A 16,639-nucleotide genomic window follows, 5' to 3' on the forward strand; every position below is an offset into this window, starting at 1 on the left:
CCTTTAAGATAAGACTTCATCTACACTAGTAAAGGTTTGTGAGGAACTTAAACGATTTGCCATGGTTGAAAAGTAAGATTAAAAACAGTATGAGCTAAAAGTTGATTAAAATTACTAATTAGTTAAAAATAGTCCATGTGTCACGGGTTAAAAATAGGTATGGATTAAAAGTGAAAGTTGTTCTTCTTTAATATACTCACAAATCCATTAAAGCCATGGAAACTCTAACACCATTGTTATGATTTTTCAAGAGAGATGCAAGCAGCAAAGTTGAAAAATCAGGATGAGAAACTCTGTATTAATATTTTATAGTCATAGGGCTTTAAATAGCCAAATGAACAAAGTAGAAAATTCGTACCATTAAAGTATTAGACTAACTATAACTAAGGAGCTGAATATTATAGTGAATAAAATATTAGACTCCTCTGGCAACTAAACAACTAACTATCCTAAAAAAATTGTAACAGTGCCAATTAGGGGTGTACATGGACCGGGTTGGTTCGGATTTTTTAAACACCAAACCAAACCAATTGCGTCGGGTTTTTAAATTTATACACCAAACCAAACCAATAAAATTCGGGTTTTTCAACCTCGGTTTTTCTCGGGTTATTCGGTTTTCTCGGGTTATTCGGGTTTTTTTCCGGAATAGTCTTGATACAAAACATATAACTTTTACTTCAAATATTTCTTTAGTCCTAGTAAGATACAACTATGTAATTAAGGTGTTTCATAAGAAAATAACACAAAATGTGAGAAGAGTGATGACATTGTATTAAAATATTCAACAAAAGATAATAAAATCGGTTAAAAAAAATATTGCTAATTAATAAGCCATAAAGAAAATGACCATAATCTAAAAATACTAAGTCATGCTAAAATAAGTACGGTTAATAAGTATTAATTACATGACAAGAAAAAAAAACTTAAGTTATGTATTTTCACTCTAAACCAATTATGCAAAAGTAAAGAATAGATATCCAACATTATTGTCATTTCTATGGATAAATTGAAATTCTTTTTGTTAGTATTAGTGTTGAGTTGGTTTTGGTTTGGACTTTATATGAGTTACTAACATCGATAGGATATAAAATTTATTCACATTCATAGGATATAAAATTTATTCACATTCAAAATCCTAAGTTCAAGCTTGAATAATATGATAATAGATGAAAAACTACGAAAAATATTAAGAAATATTTATAAATTACATTACAAATAAATATTTTTATGTATCCATATTTTAAAAATTGAATACATGTAATGTCGGGTTGGTTTGGTTTGGTTTTTGACTTTTTTTTAGCTAAAACCAAACCAAACCAATTATGGTCGGGTTTTTTTTTCCAACACCAAACCAAGTCAAACCAAACCACTAGTCGGGTTTTTTTCTCAGTTTGACTCGGTTTATCGGTTTGGTGCGGTTTGTCGGTTTACTTTGTACACCCCTAGTGCCAATGCAACAAGGAATAGACCTTTCCTTTGGAATAGGTTCGGAGACCGTCTGTCTAGGTCAGCAATAGGTGTGTGCAATTTTTGACCATTTACGGTGATTATCTCAAGTGATTTTTTTTGTTGAAAGTGTAACGGGATTTAAAGTTAGAACTTTGACGAGATAAATTCGATTAACGTGACTCAATTTTAATACTGCTGAGCACTACCACTATGAGAAATAAAATCGTTATGTGGCAAGGTCTAGGTTTCATGAATATTAATTAATGTATTTCTTGTAGGATATTCCAATTTATTAAACAAGGATCCTGATTTTCCAGTACATTAGTTATGTAGCATCTTACAGAACACGTGTCTTATTTTAGAACTCGTTGTCCTTAAAACTTCTGATAATTTAATGTCTCTTAAGTCAATATGATGCTATCTGTTGTACCTAGGCAATACTTACTCAAATAGTACAACGTATGTTCTAGTTTGTAGCTCGTGCTCTCACGTTCTTAATTAAGTTCCAAAATCTCACCAAACAGCTAGTTGAAATTGACATATTACCAACATGCTTACCACCTCTACTAGAGGCTATTTAAATTTCACTCTTGTGATGATTCTCAAATGCATCACATAATCATATGGCAAAATCAACTAATTCCCTCCAACTATTTTCATGTCTTCTAATATGTTTAATTTCCGCCATAGTAGCCAGTAAATCAAGCCACGAACATGCAACTAAAGAGGTACATGATTATCTTCCAAGTTATTATCCTCAACCTCACAAAAACCTCCTCAATGTCATTGATTCGTGTTGGAGATTGAACGATGATTGGTCATCCAATCGGAAGGCTTTAGCAGATTGTGCAATAGGCTTCGGAAGTAGTACAATAGGAGGTAAAAATGGTGATATTTATATAGTCACTGACTCCTCTGATGACCCCGTAAATCCTAAACCAGGCACACTTAGATATGGTGCAATTCAATCCGAGCCACTTTGGATCATTTTCAAAATGGACATGGCACTTACACTTAAAAATGAGCTTATGGTGAATAGTTACAAGACTATAGATGGCAGAGGTGCAAAAATTGAGATTTCTAATGGTCCATGCATCACGTTGGACTATGTAACAAATGTTATTATCCATGGGATTAGTATCCATGATTGTAAGCCTAGTAAAAAGGGCATGGTTCGGAGTAGTCCTGAAAATGTTGGTGAAAGATTAGGCTCTGATGGTGATGCCATAAGTGTGTTTGGTTCGTCGAATATTTGGATTGATCATTGCTATCTTGCTCGTGCAACAGATGGCCTACTCGATGTTATTCATGCTTCAACTGCAGTTACCATCTCCAACAATTACTTCACTGAGCACGACAAAGTAAGTCATGTTGTTGTATAGTTGAAACAGTTTTAAAATAAATGTAATGTTTATACTAAATTCGCAACCCATTGACTTGAAATGAAGTATGGTTAACGTAGCAGGTAAAATGGTATTCTACTTCAACTGAACTAAACACCTGGACCCACCTTTGATAGAAACATGTAGTGATCGTTTAGTTCTCTGACCTTAAATGAAATTTCCAGGTTATGTTATTGGGTCACAACGATGAATATACTGCAGACAGAAGCATGAAAGTCACGGTAGTTTTCAACCATTTTGGCCGTGAACTAGTTCAAAGAATGCCAAGGTACATAATCAAGATTATCCAAGATTAGTGATCACAATAATCGACCAAGTATTTAACAGTAATTACGATTATCAAACGTTTGACAATTTTTTTCTTACAGGGTTAGGCATGGGTATGCTCATGTGGCCAATAATTATTATGATCAATGGTTAATGTATGCCATTGGTGGGAGTGCAAATCCAACAATACTCAGTGAAGGAAATTACTTCATTGCTCCTGACAAAGATTCCAACAAAGAGGTATGCAAACATCAAACTACTTGTCCTCAAATTGGAAACCACAAATTTAGTTTAGACAAAAACAGCTCATACTAATGTCATCGCCATCGCTATATATAGATGATTTACGTTAGCCATGATAAAAATTACAGGTCACCAAGAGGGAGACTCAAGAAAAAGGATGGAAGAATTGGAAATGGAGGTCTTCCAAGGATGTGTTTTTGAATGGAGCTTATTTTCTTCCATCCGGATATGGAGGTATTGCTCCAAAGTACACGAGAGAACAATCGTTTATTGTTGCTCAAGGATCGTTAACTCCCTCTTTAACTTCCGATGCTGGTCCTCTTCATTGTGTTGTCAATGAAACTTGCTAATACAAACTTTGAGGCAGCACTTTTTAATGCCTCAGAGTATACATAATCTTGGATTTATATGTTTAATTTATACTTCGTTAGTTTGTTCAAGACAGATTCAGGATGTTGGAGTTTAAGTTTATTTGAGATATGCAGAGAGTTTTATTCCTTATCATAGTTTCATACACAATTTGTTTTGTTCAGAATGACAATTTTCAAGGGTGTAATACAATGTCAAAGGAGAAGATTATATAAACCTTCGTGAATTGTATATGCTTTTATCATCTGCAACAGAAGTTTAAGCTCAAAACTGGACATTGGAGATATTCAAATAGATTAAACTTTACAATCAACCAACTTAACTGGGGCTCAAAACTAGACTTGAATTTGATTCACACAAGAAATGGAGTTTTGGAAACTGAAACAAAAATTTGCCTCACAAGGTACTGAGATTCTCTAAGACATTCCTTACTCCACATACAAGCAATGCAAAACATGCTAAGACCAAAAGCTGATTCCTTACACATACAAACAGAACCAATTAACATGCAAGAATAAGCTATATAAAAAATTAAAAAAGAGGAGGGAGAAAAAGTTGAAAAATGATAAAGAAAAGAGAAGAAGAAATTAAAGAAAGAAATATTAATTCAAAAGAAGATCTTAGAAGAGTCTATTCTCATTTGTTTGAACTCCATGAGTTACTGGTGCTTTTGCTCTCAGTTTCTTCAAGTACCATACACCGGCTCCTATTCCAAATGCCCCTGCTACTGAAACTGCTGTTGCTGTCCCTGCAGTATTTCAATTAATTGAGTTATAAAACTGAAAGTTCTTAATATATCAATCAGCTAATGGGCATTGATCAATAAACTTTATAGTTACCTGCAACAACTCCTCTTCTGTGAGAGCCCGTACGATCTGAAAATCATTAAAAATAAATCAACTTGATCCATATATACTTAATCAAAAAGATTTACCTTAACAAAATTGATAAATATCTTTATAGTGATGCATGCTCAAATCAAACAATGATGACAAAAATAGAAAAGGCCAGACAGTATATTTCAGATAGCAGAATACGTTTCAGAACGCAAGTTTAAGTTCTATGCATTGACAGTATATAAAATATTTACACAATCGGTAACTTACAGGTAACTTTATTTAATAAGATTTGATAATTTAACTTAATCTGACATGTCAAATAATGCGGAGTGCATATAACTCAAAGGGATAATTACCTTTTCGGACCTCCCTAAACAATAATAGCCAAAAAATGTATATGTTTTGCATACTAAATATAAATATACATAATATACATATAATATACACTAACTTAAATCCTTCAGACATACCATTACAGTTGGTGGTACTGTTCCCTTTGTCACACAGGCACAAGAAATCCTGTGTTTCTGCATCAAATCCACAAGTTCCCCCTCCCTTAGCAGTATCTTGACACTGCAAGCATCGCGTAGTGACCGGAATATCAAAATCAACTCTAATCCCATACTCGGGAGCCTGATCAAACGCGGGGGTTGAACCAAGATTCCTCCAATACACACTAGTATAGCTTGCACAATGCTTCAACATTAGCCTCAAAGATTCAGTAGCTTTGGGATAGTAAGAACAACACGAGCTACTCCTCAAAGCAGAAGGACATTCGGGCATGTGCCTACAAAGATAACTCGAACTATCACAGGTTGAATCACACTGATCAGGGAAACGCTCGCAGAACATTGGTTTTGGCTCAACTAACACATCACTTTCACTACAATTGAAGAACAAGTAGTCATTTTCAGAGGATAAAGTGAAATGTGTGCTAGTATCTAGACTAAACGGCCTGGTTGGTCTAAAATGGTCACCATCTAGGCAATTCCACATTAAGGGGTCGGTCACAAGAATATGAGGATCCGTATAACTTAAATTTCTAACAGGGTATCTACCAGAAGGAGTTCTAAGTTGAAGCTGACCAGCAGTACATACAAGAATGTGCCTATAATATGGACTTCCACAGCCATCATCAATGCCAAAAGGGTACTGAATTGGTAGATCACCACAAGAAGTTCTGCATATTCTTGATTGAGCTTCTATTATGCTCAGAAATTGAAGTGTAAGGAAAATAGTAAAGATGGACAAAGTTGATATGCAATTGATTGTTGGTGAAATGGCCATGTGAAACTTGATTGAAGGTTTTGACATTGATGATTGATTTTTGAACCAAGATTTGTATAGTTAAGGAAGACTGCAGCATTAGGAAAAGTGTTTATAATGATTAAGGAGAATCTTTGCTGTTGGTTTTTGCTTTATATATATATCTTTCACTTTTCTCACTTTTTCTTTTCAGAAGCTTCATTTTGTAACTGGTGGAGCAGTGGGAAATGCTTTCGCTTTAGAAATAATTGAAGTTAGATAACTTTTTTTCAAATGAAAAATACTAGTAGCATGTTTTCAGTTGGCACTGCTAGCAGTAATAATATCTACTTTCACTATGAAGATTAGCTGCACATTACTTTTCTTATCTAATGTACAAGTTTAGCCACAATATGTCAGAATTTGCAATTGAAAAAACAGTTGAATTGAAAAATAGTTGCTAAATAAAACTACGTGCGAAGAACAGATACGAAAACGAAAGCAATTGGACCCAAAAATGTGATTGCATTATAAGATCTCAATTGACTAGATTGAACAAACTTGAATTGGCGTAACATGAAACCACCAAAAGCTCCTGAAAACAACAAAAAAGACAACATTAATTACTTGCAACTACTTGTTTAGCTATGTAGTTTGAGTTTCAAGTGAAATATTGAAATATTGTTTTGAACGTGTATTTAAAGTGGAATACTGGTTCTAGTCATAAATTTTTAATTATCAACTTTTTTCCTGGTGAAATTTTTGTTCAAAAACATTTCATAACACTTCCACGGACATCTTTTTAACTTCAATTTTAATAATCCAAACTCCTACCTAGACTTGTTTTACATTTTTTAAATATTATATTATTCAACTATTGTCCATTTTGTTACCTGTAACAAAAAAGATTCTCGCTTTTTGCTTTAAGATCAATTTAACGAACCTTTGACCAAATGTTTCTTTGAACAATGTTTTCATATTTTGAGATTAAAGTGGATTTCAATCTTGGATACTTTCAGTATTTTTGATACCTTCTTCTTCCTATCATATGTCTATCTTTCAATTTTAGTCTGTGTAAAATAACGTTCAGCTTTCTAAAATTAAATAGAACCTCATAAAATATAAGTAATTCTTGCAAAAAGATGGACTGAGTTTTATTCCTCTTCAACTCAAAATTATGGATCCGTCTCTAACGTATATTTGTAGCTTCTCTAACGTATATCTGTAGCTATTTAGGTCATGGCTCTAAGGATAGTGAAGGGGAAAAAAACGTAAGCCCATACGAATATATCAGGTTCGGCCCTTCTTGGTATGGATCATGAGTAGGCCAACTAAATGAAAAAGAGTCCAAACTGCATTGCAACTTTGAGGCAAATGTGCAGTTCGAACCCCGCTCAAGCATAAATTAAAAAAAAAAAATCGCAAGACAAGGCTTCCAATATTACACATTTTATGGGATACAAAGAAAAGTGATAATTCCTTCAATTGGGCTTCTTTTTATCTTTGTCTCTTGTGAAGGAATTATCAAGGTCTTCGTTGTAGAATCTGTTTTCTTCACAAGCCCATATCCCCCTTCACAAATTGAGAATCGGATCCGTAAACTTTTGAGAAATCAAAGTTAACCCGGCATACTTATGCCAAGTCCGCCCTCTAAGGCATAAGTATCTTGTCGGGGTCCAAGATAACTTGAATTCTTCAAATGCTTATTGCGAATTTTTTTTTAAAATTTTGGCGCGTGGGTTCGAACCTCCTAACCTATAGTTTTAGCCGCGGCAAAATTTAAAGATTTCAAATATTAAAAGACCAAACGAAGGGCAATTCTATGAATTGCCCTAAATGAAAAAGAGTCCAAACTGCAGTAGGCAAATGTGCAGTGGGGCTTCCAATATTAATACAAAAGAAAAGTGTACAATTGGGCTTCAATCTTTGTCTCTTGGGTCTTCGTTGTAGAATCTGTTTTCTTCACAAGCCCATATCCCCCTTCATTGAGAAACGAAAAGGAAAGGGGTAAAAACGCCTATTTTAGGAAAAGAGAGTTAAAATATCTTGAATTCAAAATAACCGAAAATATTCCATTTAAAGTTTTTAAATATAACCCTGTGTTAACGGAAATCCCTCAAAATAACCCGATTTCATTTTCAAACGCGCTTCATTTAAACCCGACCCAATTAAAAAAAATTCATATGCGGCAAACTTGTTCCCAAGTCCTACATCTCGAGCCAATAGGCACATGAGCGGGTAACCCATATGGATTTTCTATTTAGTTGGGTCGGGTTTAAATGAAACGAGTTTAAAAATGAAATCGGTTTATTTTGGGGGATTTTGGGATTTCCGTTAAAACAGGGTATATTTAAAAACTTTAATGACTAGAGAGATATTTTTTACCCAAATTTGTAACGCAAGATATTTTTAGCCCTTTTTCAAAATAGAAGGATACTTTTGACCCTTGTCCCCTGAGAAAATGACACCATTTGTCAAGATTTTAAATTTTAGGCACATAATTAGCATAATTATTAGTGTTCCACAAAAATAGCAGATTTTATTAATTTTTGTATATAATTCATACGGTTAAGAAAATATTGGAAAAGGATGAGTGCCACTATTCAAGGATTCATTTTTATTCTCCTATTATTATGTATTCCCATTTCTCTCAATTCTAATACCTAAACGAGTAGTTAATGTTAACTTTTACTGTTGATGCATTTTTGTTTTCACCGATAGTTGCATTATTTTCTGTTATAAATTTATGCTATATAAAGGTAACATTTGCATATTTATGGGATAAATATATTATATAGAAAATATTTTTCAGTTGAAAAAATATCATGTATATTTATGATATAAATATATATTTTCGAAAATACCATGTATGTTTATGATATAAATATATTTTTGCCAAATTACCATGTACATTTATGGTATAAGTATATGTTTTCAAAAATACCATGTACATTTATGTGAAGTATATATTTTCAAAAATACCATGTATACTTATGCTATAAATTTTATATATATTAAGAAAATAGGAAAAAAAGTTAAATAGGGAAAGGAACAAAACCTTTTTTTTTTTCGTATGATTGTATCAACTATCGAAGATAAATATTCAATCCAAAAGAAAAGGAAGAGTTTAGTTTGGGATTGATTCACGTTTCAGCTGATTTATATAGATTTTCCTTTGAAAGTTTAATATAAAAATGAAAACTAAATAAAGTTGCCACGGTTATGCAATTACTTTCTAACTATTGCATAGTTATGTTCTTTTCCCAATTGGTATATTTTGTCCATGAATCTGAGAATTGGTGAGGGAAAATGATAGAAGGCTCAGCAGAAGTATTCTCTCTAACTCAATAACATTAGAGTAGTACTATTTACTAGTATCTTAGTAATCATGCTACTAAACTTTGCAGTGTAGCAAAATGCCAATCTAAAGAAATAAGAAATTCATATATACAATTCACCGCTAAGACTCGAAAACTTGTCAGTTACATGACCAGCTAGCGAGAAATGCCACAGAAATAATAACACAAATCCATATTAAATTTCAAAATAGAAGCTTAATAGTATCAGTTTTGATCAATGTAAAATGTATTGGAAATGCTTTCATCAATGAAATCATCTTCTAGTGTTTAACAGTTCTAATTTAATTAAGCATTTCATCAAATGAGAAAAACGACTACGTATTTGATGGTAGCAAGTTTGCTACAACTATCTCAATCCACGTTATTAATTCAACATATAGATATGTCTGCCAATCTCTATCTATCAAAACGTACGTTGGGGAAAACAACATCCATGTGCCCCATCTACCAAATTTTGATATTAATATAAGCTGTCTACCTTAATAACCAATTAAATCCTGATAAAGATTGATCTAGAAAATATTTTTCTCATGCGCCAGATTTTTCATAAATAAAAAATAATTTTCCATAAATGCATTGAACTTCATACCTACAAATAAACCCTAGAAAAGCGGGATCAATTACCTAAAGTAACTAGGCCTAAGTTGGTCCTAATTGTAGTTGTGACTACTAATAGCCTGTTTGGCTAAGAATATTTTTCCCCAAAAGTCATATTTTTTTCAAAAAGTGTTTATTTTAAAAAAAAGTATTTAGGTGTTTTAGAAAAAATAAGTCATTTTGTAGTTTTCTTCTAAGCCTAAAAAAATAACTTTTATCCAAAAACACTTTTTTGAAAAGTACTTTTGAGAAAAATACATTTAGAAGCACTTTTTAAAAGCTTGACCAAACACTAATTGCTGCTCAAAAGTATTTTTAAAATAAATTAGCCTAATACAAACTGCTTTCCACCAAAAGTGCTTTTTTAAAAGCACCTTTGAAAAAAAAATCAAAATAAGCTAATTTTAGAAGTTTGGTCAAAGAAGCTATTAACTACTTGCTCCCTAATAATTAAAGAGAAGAGTGACTACTAGAGTTTCAAAAAAGTTAATTGGTCCCGGTCTTGGACCAGAAGAGTTTGAAATTTCTTTGTCTAGAAGGATGCTTTGAATCAGAAAAGAAATTAGTTTGAAAATAATGAAAAGAAAAAGGATTTGGTCCCAAATCAAAATCAAAAGTTGAAAGAAAAGGCTTACCCCCATAACACTTCTTCCAAATAATACAACTTTATTCACTGTCAAAAGAAGAAAAATGACTAACACATCCTTCTCAATGCATTGAAATTTGAAAGAAGATAAAAAGGAAAGAAAGGTAAATGAGAGAAAGATAGAAAATAGTGTGAAAAGTATCTTTCTTTGATTTTAATTTCTCCCCAGGGTGCACGTAAGTTAGCTCGTGAAAAGGGATTATTCATTTAAGTCCTATAAGTCTATGGTTTTTCTTTGATTTAGACTTGTTGGTCCAATCTACTCAATGCTGCTGCCTGCCAAATTTCTACTTTACAACTTTTTTTATCCTAAGTTACGGCTCAAATTAATATGGCATGCCCACGGGACAAATAGTCGTGGATTTATAAGAAAAAGAAAAGATACCTCACAAAACATGAAATAATTGAGAAACCAGTAATCAATTTCAAAAGAAAATTGCTATGAAAAGCAAAAACCAAAAGGCATATGTTAACTTTAATTGAGAAACCAGTAATCTAGGTTTTTCATAAAGAAATAAATTCCCTAAAACATTCCTTTTTTAAGTTATATGTGAGACTTCTATGAATTATTTGTAAACCAGTGCTTAACATCCCAAAACTCTTTCTTCCCTTGATTAAATGGGGATAACAAACCAGTTATAAAACTGAACTTCTATGCTTATTCTATCTTGTTACTGAAATGGAAAGATTCAATGTTTCTTATAAAATTTTGGGAAAAGGCCCAAATATAACCTGAAGTCTGAACTATATGATTTAGAGCAAATATATCTTTCATTAAAAAAATTGTTCATTCATACTCTTGCCGTGACTCAGATATACCCTTTTCAACTGACGGAAGTGAAAAATCTTATTTCAAATTTATTTGGTTACTTTTTATTAAATAAAAGCCACATAGGGGTATATGATCTATCTCAATTTTTTTTCCACTCATTTTCTTGTTAAATCTACCATAGATGCCGTGGGGAAAAAAATCTATGCAGATACAAAAAATAAATTGCAATTTCGTAAGTTTCACCATTCTCCAACAAAGCTTATGTCCATTGTCAATGCAGATCAGCTTAAACGAATTCCTTCTTTTTTAGTTTAATGATGCAAGGTCATATGCCAATCAACAGAAAGGAAAATTTAAAACCCATGAAGGATGCAATTGAAGAAGGCCATCTTGATAACGAAGGAATTGTAAATCTCTCTCCCATGAATCTATTAGGTTATTATTATCTAGGGTCCTTTATTTTTTTATTTTTTATTTTTCTTTCATTCTTTAGTGTGAAAATTTGAGAAATAAACGGAAAGAAGTGTGAATAGAAAAAAAGTAACAAATTTAAAAAGTTAATGAACAAATTTCAAATTGTAGCTATTGAGATTTTAGTAGTTGTGTCCTAAATTGCCAACAACAAGAGTATTTTTGTTCGAATAGTAAAATAGACGTTAGATATAATTTTATTTTTAAAAGTAAAGCCATTGTATTAAAGAAGGCAAAAAAAAAATTGATGTGTGAGAAGGATTAAATATACCGCTAAACTTTGCTAAAAAGATTAAATATTCCCCTGAACTTTACAAGAAGGATCAAATACACCTCTATGTAGCTTTTATTGTAATAAAAAACAATTAAAATCGATATTTTTCCTTCCATCAGCCCAAAAAGGTATATCTGAGTAATTTGTGTGATGACGGTATAAATAAACTACTTTTTTAATGGAGTATATACTACTCAAAATCGTATAATTCAGGTGTATATTTGGACATTTTCCCCTAAATATGTAAGCTTGTCTTCTATAAACAATCATCTGGAAAAAAATGATAATGTCTAATTCGATAGTCAGGCAATATTCGTATTCTAAAAAATGGGTAGTATTCGTTTAATCGGAATGTATACAAACAACACGGCTATTGATTTCACCGGTTTGTTGTGCAAGCTTAGTGATCACTAATGAGCTATAGCCTGTAGGGTTCCAAATGGACGGATGAGGTGGAATTTGAGCGTGCTAAGGAAAAATTGAGTTAATAAACTTAGCAGGTAATTAGTCCGTTCAAATATAATTTGGGCAGAAATCAGTTGAGTCAAGATGAGCTAAGTCATAGCTCAACTCGCCAGACTCTCTAAGTTTCAATTACTTGTCCATTTTCTTATAATTTATTTAATTACCAATCAAAATTAATAAAACTTTTTTTCTCTTTATTATGGCTATATATAACATATCAATTTTAAAAAAAAAAAAAATATTTGATCAAGCTTTTCATGGGTCAATTTAGACAAAAATATTTAACCTAACTTCTAAATGAGTTAGAATTGGATGGATTAAAATTGGTTTAGTTGATAAAGGAGCAGGTAATTAACCCAATTTTTTTACGGTAAACTGTCTTCTTCTTGTCCTTGTCTTATTGAAGGTCAATTTCATCCTACACCATAATTAGTCATCCAAAGACTATAAGTCTCACGTCTCCGTGGATTAAATCACATCAAAAATAGCATAAAGCATCTACCGTATTCACTTATCAACTTTCACTCGTGCTCCATAGCTGCTAGTGTTCAAAACTTTTCTTTCAAATACCTACTCCTCTTTTACAAAGAGGGAACCTACTATATAATACATGCATGAAATCAGCCTGTTGACAAAAGTACTCTTTATGTTTTATTTAAAGATTTTAAGTTATATACATTTGACGTATAGTGTAAATTCATTTTATATTATCAATTGTAAGTTAATCTGTACTAGTAAGTTAGATAGAGTATCATTCTTATCAGATTATTGATTAATATTGTTTACCAAAAGAATTATCTGTAATTATCTTACATTTGACTTAACTATATAAATACTTTCGCACTGTTGACACATATAACTTAAACTCTTTTTAGGATTACTCAAAGGAGAGTGAAATTGAAGTTTTGAAAATCTCTTGGCTGAGTATAGAGCAACATCAGTCATGAGCAAACAACTGAATAGATCAGATAATACTCCTATAGACTTTTGCTGCAGCGTCTCGATTGGTGCACGTTATCAAATTTTGAAGTCTATTTTCTTTTCAAATACCAAAATTCTTATCTATGGAGCTAAAATTATAGACTACTAGAACTTTGGAGACTAATAAAACACTTATTATCACATCACTTATACTGGTGTTGAAGTAACAAACTAGTCACCCCCTTGCATTCATGCCATGAGAGGTTAATTTATCGTCGGAGCTAATGGTTCATATAGTCACTAACTTGAGATAATTGATCATGAAAGTTTTTTTTTATTATTATTAAAGAAAATCTTTTTATTTTATGTAATTAGCTTTAATGGTCATCTTCATCGGATCCAAGTTCTTACTAGTTGTTTCGCTATTTTTTCTTACAATAAACTTGCCACATTATTAAATTTCACCAAAAAAAAATACAAAAGTCAGTGAAGATAACCATTGAATCTAATTAGGTACTAAAGGTAAGAGCCCGTTGGATTGGCTTATAAGTTGCTGAAAATAGCTTATAAGTCTGTTTTACAAATTTTTTTGAGTGTTTGGTGACAATGAAATAAGCCATTTTGTGCTTAAAATAAGCCCAAAAAAATAATTGACTTTTTGCTTAAATTTTATCTAAAGAAATTATAAATTTAAAAACAACTTACAATGAAAAAAAAAAAAAATAAGTTGGGCTACCCTTTTTTTTTTTTTTAAATTTTTTTTTTTTTTTTTACTTATAAGCTGCTTTTTTAAGCTCATCCAAACAGGCTCTAAGTCTTTGGAAGACAACAGAAAATAGATAACTTTCACCAATTATCCTAAGTTGGTAGCCACTGGAGCAATCAACTCATTTATCGTCTGATATTGTCATTTTGATCATTATTTTTATTTGATAAAGCTAGTTTAACGTCATTTGATTAATGTTGAAAATTACATAGGAGCACAGTTTAAATTGTTTTTTGTTATTTTGTGTCTTCCTCAATCTTCAGGAGCGGAGCCATAGTGCAATTTGCAGGTTCGGTAGAATCCCAATAATTTTAATCCAAACCTTATATTTATGTTCTGAAAAAAGTTCACTTAATATGTAAAGAAGTTTATTTAAAACTTAATAAGTTTTTTTTTTTTAAATTCAAAACTTATAAACTTAAAATCCTAACTCCGCCTTTGTTAATCTTTTAGAACATTGGAAAACATTTTTTGTTTCATGATGACGTGAAATTAAACTCTGTTAATATTGCTAAATTTAAATAATTTAGTAAGAATATATTAGTACTAATGTTTTAGATAATCTATTACTCTTTCCATCTGTCTTTCTCCTCCTTATTTTGACTTATTAGATACCTTGTGCACTACGTAACCAAGCAGCGGGAAAATAAGAGTTGGACGTCCGTGGTCACTCAAATTATATAGTAATTGGCTATTACAGTCACTCAATTTTGTTATGTCTTTCAGAATTCATTCAATTTTATCTAGTTAGCTTTTATAGTCATTCAATTTTGTCTAGTTAGCTTTCATGATCATTTTAATCGAAAATACAATATCTGCTACCTATAATAGTGTGACATCTATAAATTTTTAGAAAAAAAGTATTCCAAAAATTAAGATTAACATTTAGATTTATCATTTTTTTGCGCGGGTTGCCCTTCTTTTGGGGTGGTCTTTAAATTTTGCCCCTCAAATTTGTGGTCTTTAAATTTTGCCCCTCATATTTGTGGTCTTTAAGTTGTGCCCTTCGCTTAGAAAGGTGGGCGAATACCTGAGGTTCTGGGTTTGAATCCCGCTCAGACATAAAATAAAAAAATAATTTCGCAAGGCAGATCGGGGGAGTGTATGCCGGATCCGGCATACAATCTTTAAGGAAAAGCTAAAGTTATGCCGGATCCAAAGATTACTAAAAGTCTGCTCCATAGGGCAGAATTTTTCCTAAGACATAGTTTAGTTATGCCTTATGGAAATTTTAGTTAAGGCATAACAAAATTATACCCCATAAGGCAAGAACTTTTCCTTAAGGCATAGACTTTGCCTTATAAGGCAAAGTTTAAGTTATGCCTTAAGGAAAAGTTCCGCCTACGGGCATACTTTTAGTTATGTCTTTGGGGCATACTTTTTAATTAAGGCATAACTAAAAGTTTACCTTGAAAAGTAAAAAAAAAAAAATATATATATATATATATATATATATATATATATATATATATAAGTCTCCCTCAGACTTTTAGTTAAACATAACTAAAAGTCTCATTTGATGGGCATAGCAAAATTTAAACTTTGCCTTATAAGGCAAACTTTTAGTTATGCCTTAAGGAAAACTTACGCCTTATGGGGCATATTTTTAGTTATGTTTTATGGGACACACTTTTAGTTAAGGCATTACTAAAAGTTTACCTTGAAAATATATATATATATATATATATATATATGTTTCAAGGCAAAGTCTCCCTCGTATCTTTTAGTTATGTTTAACTAAAAGTCCGTCGGGGGGCATACTTTTAATGGGCAAACTTTTATCTTGACCGCATAAACTTGTGAAGGAATTGTCAAAGTTATGCGCGGACCCGCATACTTATACAAGTCTCCCATAAGGCATAAGTATGCCGGTCCGCATAACTTTGGTAATTCCTTCACAAGTGTATGCGCGGGGGCATAGCGAATTTTAAACTCTGCCTTGCGAATTTTTTTTTTTTTTAAAATTTTGACTGTGTGTGGGTTCGAACCTGGAACCTATGGGTTTTAGCCGAAGGGCAAAATTTAAAGATTTCAAATATGAGGGGCAAAATTTAAAGACCACCCCAAAAGAAGGGCAATTCGCACCTAGATTTATTTAGGACTCAACCCATCCTAAACCTGATCCAATTCTTAACCCGGCCCGCTTAAAACGGGTTGACTATGTAAAAGATGCAACTTAATAACATTTAACTAAAAGAATATGATGGTTAAATGTTATTAAGGGCATCTCTAATATTTAAAATGTTATAAATTGAAGAACCATCGTATTGTTTTAGTTAAATATTGTTAAGGGCATCTCTTATATAGGCAGTTCATTTTAAGCGGGTGGAGTTAAGAATTGGGTCAAATTTTGAGTGAGTTGGGTCCTAAATAAATCAAAGTATTGATATTAATTTTTTAAATATTTTTTTCTTGAAAATTTACAGCTACCACGTCATTAAATAGATACCGAAAATTGCATTTACGCTAAAACAACCAAGGAAGCTAACTAGACAAAATCAGATGACCATGGAAGTTAACTATGCAAAGTTGAATGATCATGAAAGGTTAGGG

At 31.9% G+C, this 16,639-nt stretch overlaps 2 protein-coding genes across 2 annotated transcripts; one reads left to right on the top strand and one right to left on the bottom strand.

Moving 5' to 3' along the window:
- Positions 1–2,072: 2,072 nt before the first annotated feature.
- LOC132039546 (probable pectate lyase 16) lies at positions 2,073–3,896 on the top strand. The gene is made up of 4 exons (XM_059430026.1): positions 2,073–2,810; positions 3,017–3,120; positions 3,221–3,359; positions 3,491–3,896. The coding sequence occupies exons 1-4, from the start codon at positions 2,073–2,075 to the stop codon at positions 3,710–3,712; spliced, it is 1,203 nt and encodes a 400-aa protein (XP_059286009.1). The 3' UTR covers positions 3,713–3,896.
- A 242-nt stretch (positions 3,897–4,138) lies between these two features.
- On the bottom strand, positions 4,139–6,016 carry LOC132039554 (LEAF RUST 10 DISEASE-RESISTANCE LOCUS RECEPTOR-LIKE PROTEIN KINASE-like 2.7). The gene is made up of 3 exons (XM_059430035.1): positions 5,041–6,016; positions 4,571–4,606; positions 4,139–4,479 (listed from the first exon to the last, which is right to left on the bottom strand). The coding sequence occupies exons 1-3, from the start codon at positions 5,882–5,884 to the stop codon at positions 4,352–4,354; spliced, it is 1,008 nt and encodes a 335-aa protein (XP_059286018.1). The 5' UTR covers positions 5,885–6,016; the 3' UTR covers positions 4,139–4,351.
- Positions 6,017–16,639: the final 10,623 nt, after the last annotated feature.

The sequence above is a fragment of the Lycium ferocissimum genome, chromosome 2, assembly GCF_029784015.1.
Source record: "Lycium ferocissimum isolate CSIRO_LF1 chromosome 2, AGI_CSIRO_Lferr_CH_V1, whole genome shotgun sequence".
In the NCBI taxonomy this organism is placed as follows: Eukaryota; Viridiplantae; Streptophyta; class Magnoliopsida; order Solanales; family Solanaceae; genus Lycium; species Lycium ferocissimum.

Excerpts from the sequence above, each read along its gene's own strand:
- LOC132039546 (XM_059430026.1), top strand. The coding sequence starts at position 2,073 with ATGGCAAAATCAACTAATTCCCTCCAACTATTTTCATGTCTTCTAATA. Across the intron at positions 2,811-3,016 it reads ACTTCACTGAGCACGACAAA|GTTATGTTATTGGGTCACAA; the intron begins GTAAGTCATGTT and ends TGAAATTTCCAG. Across the intron at positions 3,121-3,220 it reads CTAGTTCAAAGAATGCCAAG|GGTTAGGCATGGGTATGCTC; the intron begins GTACATAATCAA and ends TTTTTCTTACAG.
- LOC132039554 (XM_059430035.1), bottom strand. The coding sequence starts at position 5,884 with ATGTCAAAACCTTCAATCAAGTTTCACATGGCCATTTCACCAACAATC. Across the intron at positions 4,607-5,040 it reads CAGTACCACCAACTGTAATG|ATCGTACGGGCTCTCACAGA; the intron begins GTATGTCTGAAG and ends AATGATTTTCAG. Across the intron at positions 4,480-4,570 it reads CAGAAGAGGAGTTGTTGCAG|GGACAGCAACAGCAGTTTCA; the intron begins GTAACTATAAAG and ends GAAATACTGCAG.